This window comes from Austrofundulus limnaeus, unplaced genomic scaffold (assembly GCF_001266775.1).
Source record: "Austrofundulus limnaeus strain Quisiro unplaced genomic scaffold, Austrofundulus_limnaeus-1.0 Scaffold37, whole genome shotgun sequence".
NCBI lineage: Eukaryota > Metazoa > Chordata > Actinopteri > Cyprinodontiformes > Rivulidae > Austrofundulus > Austrofundulus limnaeus.
The window spans coordinates 595,180-598,955 of NW_013952439.1; the positions used below are offsets into that span (position 1 = coordinate 595,180).

The window sequence follows — 3,776 nt, forward strand, 5'->3', positions numbered from 1 at the left end:
GCGTGTATGTGTGTATGTGAGTGTGTGTGTATGTATGCATGTATGTCTGTGTATATGTGTATGTTTGTATGTTTATGAGTCTGATTGTGTGTGATGGTCAGATGTCAGGTGTGGTGTCCTGTGTGTTATTGGTGTTCATTTCACATGTTGTATAATTTCCATCGGTTTCTCTCTTTACTGTTCTTATATTTCTCTTCTACTTTTTATTTTTTACTATAGTATTATTAAAAAAGCCACTGATGATGCAGAAATTAAGAAACTAACATTCAGTATTGTTTTCTACTGAAGTGACAGAAAAAAAAATAAGAAATTGTAACAGACTTGAGATATCTGGAAATAATCTTATCATCCAAACAAATCAATATATTGTATTGTGATTAATCTGGTGATTTAAATCCCTACTTGGAAGTGAGAAAGAGGGGCTTTGAAAAAATATAATCAACTAAAACAATATACTTTTAATCATTTCAGCTGATGAAATATTACGTTTGTTGGGTGACCAAAACGTTTTTTTACTAAATCTTACAGCTCCTTTAAATACGGATTTTAAATTGTTTTACATCTTCAAACTTAATAGTTTAAACATAGTGAGGTCTCCCTGTCAGCTTCTAATCAATAAAGACTGTCAAAATTTTAATTTATCAATACCATTATTTCTAAGTGGGGATTTAACATGTTTTGGTTATAGAATTAAGATATAGAAGAAACAGGAACTAATGTTGAAGTAACAGACTGATCCCAGAGGACTTCATTTAAAACCACACCTCCACTCGGCGCATGCTCACAAGCTGTCAGGATTTACAGGAAGCAGGAAAAAAAAGTCAAGTGTCTCATTCCTTTCTGCTGAGCAGGAAGCTTTCGGTGAAACTGTTGGGAGTGAAACTGGCTGCACGATGACAGAAGCTCCACAGACCAACTTTAAAACATCTGTGGCACCGCCTACTATTACACAAACACAACAAGTGTCTCAGGTTACACAAATAAGTAAATAAGTCTCTGTGTTGCAGTTGCAACATGAAACAGAGACTCAACCGCAGGGTACGGACRTCAATTATTAACGACTCAAGTCTTTACGAAATATTATTCAAAAAAAAAACAGCACATTCCTAAAATAATCACCCAAATAATTTTGGTCGAGGTTTTCAGGAAATTAAAAAAAAAAGTTAAAGGTCCAATTTTGGTTAAGTTTGTTGTGTTTTTCTGAAACAAAAAGGATTTAGGCAATTATTTTAGAAAGGGGGACGATAAGCAGAGGTCTTCCTCCACTGTTCTGCTTGTTTCAGCCGGTTCCCTGCTTCATCACACCTGATTCAAATGATTAAATTACATAGTCAGAACGTCATCAATTTCAGCAGAAGCTTGTCAATCACTCATTCATTTCAGCCAGGTGTGCTGAAGCAGGGAAACATCTAAGCCAGAGGAGCCCAAAGTGGGGCCCGCGGGCCAAATTTGGCCCGCCAAGCCATTTGATTTGGCCCACCAACAGTTGCCAAAGTTACAAGGTTGTAACCTATTATCCTATGTATATACACAGTATTTCYATTGGTCAAATGACTATATAAAAAGGGCTGTATACATATATAAAAAGGTAGTGAAGGTAGTTTTCATTCATTGTGCTGACTTTAYCTTYGATTTTTTTAGGATTAAACGTGAAACATGAAATGACAAGWAATATTTTGTTCAGATTTAACCACACATGTAGATTTGCACACTTTATAAGACCACAAAAACTCATTTTATCAATTTATGAAATGYCCCATGAGCCTTTGCTACTTGAGCATATGGCAGACTTTCTCCAAGTGCACAGACTAAAACAAAAGAGGGCCATTGCATAGCTTAATCGTTAAAAATAAGGGACTTTACTTTAAAAAGTATTTGTATTTCATGTATTATATTACTGTATTTGGCCCGCTGCCCTGGATAGATTTTCATTTTGGCCCCCTYGGGGAAAATGTTTGGGCACCCCTGATCTAAACCATGCAGGACAGTGGATCGAGAGGAGCAGGGTTTAAGACCTTTGATCAGCAGTTTGTAGGTTAACCTTTCACGCTCGTGCACTTTTAACAACTTCCTGCTGCTACGCAATGTTTACCGACATCACATATACTTAAATATCCCATTTCAAGAACTGAGTTTTTTTTTTCTTAAATCATTGTGTGTTGGATAATAAAATAAACCATTCAGTTATAAATTAGACATTGTTTGGATATAGTGATTATGTTTCCTTGTTGAGAGGATTTAAATATAATTTAAACTAAAATGCAAACTTTGAGCAGAACTTTACGAAAATGTTTTAAAAGCTTATTATAAAGCAGGGTTTGCAACYGTTTTAAAAACTAGTTTTATGTAAAATAGACATTGCTGTAATGACTCTAGGCATTTTTTTTTCTTTTGTAGGAAATCTCAATKAAGATGACAGCACAAACCAAAGTTTCGGTCAGGTGATAAAAAGATAAATTTTGAAATGCAACARCAGAAGACTGCAGTATTCCTCTGCTTCCTTGTTCGATCCTGATCTCAGCGTGGGAATCTCAAAATCCACCTTAAAGAAAAGATGTGACCCTTTGAAACAAACTGATATCATTTATCAGCAGTTTCTTATGAAGTATCACTGTATAAACAAGGATTGCATTTCAGGTTAGATAACCTTTAAACAGCCAAACAAGGCAGCAGAATTTGTTCAAATAAGCTGTACACAAACTGAAAGTACTCTGTCCAGGGACGTCTTTTGAATATTAGGGAAACTTAAGCATAAATTACCTTTATTTTGTTTTGTTTTTCCCCTTAAAACTGAAAAAAAGAGTAAAATGCCTCCAAACTGATCAAGATTGAGAAATTTAAATGAAACAAATAACATATAAAACTGTCTTCAATATAATAATAGTTATTTAAAGGATATGAACAGTCATATGGGTAGTGTCTTTTATTTTTGTAGTTTCTAATATTTTTACAAATTTGAAAAGCTGAGCACAAACTGAAGCTAAACATAATTGAACATAATTTTGGAAAAAAATGTTTTAATTAATGATCTTTCATTATGCATCCTCCAGAGTTTGGCATTATTGTTAACACTACACAATTAGCCACATTACTGGTATTAATCATCTTAATAATACAAAAATAATAAACATTAAACTATATCAAAAGGAATTTGTGGCAAAGACTAACAAAGGCAGCGCCATGCTGACAGAAACTATAACCTGTTTAATTGAGAAGTAACCGCAGTTCACCTGCAATTATCATTTTAGATCATGAATGTAATGATTTTAAACTGTTATGAGTGAACTTAATGGAGTAGAAATGTAAAAGCACCCACCTGTAGCGGCGCAGAGGCACAAAAGCACAGAAACCAGCTGCCTCATGTTGGTTTTTCTCGCTTCAACTCGATGTTTTCCACCAAAAATCCTCAAAACCCTGAAGAGGAAACCTGTTTAAACTAATCTTTCCGTCGAACAATCGCCTATGATCGTTTGTTTGATGAGTTTTCTGCCGGAGTTTCAGGAACCAACACCCTGTTTTCTCGCTCACCTGAAGACTGGAGTCCGACCAGGTGACGGTGAGCTCGGTCACTTCCGGTTAAATCGGTACAGGTGGTTCCGTGACGACAGAGTGGAAAAACAGGTCGGACTGAAAGGAACTCGCAGGAGAAGTTGTTTTATTGAGCAGAGGACATGAGTCTGTCAGGTTATTGTTCTCTGCCACACTTTTTCAGATGTTGGAGTTGTTGGACTTCCTTTCTTTGTGCAAGTGTTGTTCATGTATGGAACTCCGTTTAT

At 35.6% G+C, this 3,776-nt stretch overlaps 1 protein-coding gene across 1 annotated transcript in view; it reads right to left on the minus strand.

The window, feature by feature from the left end:
* f11r.1 (F11 receptor, tandem duplicate 1) overlaps positions 1-3,522 on the minus strand; it is a gene marked incomplete in the record, with an annotated part of 11,347 nt that extends 7,825 nt beyond the window's left edge. The window contains 1 exon segment of the mRNA XM_014006670.1: positions 3,317-3,522. Within this exon segment, the coding sequence (XP_013862124.1) occupies positions 3,317-3,362 (46 nt within the window).
* Between the last annotated feature and the right edge of the window lie 254 nt (positions 3,523-3,776).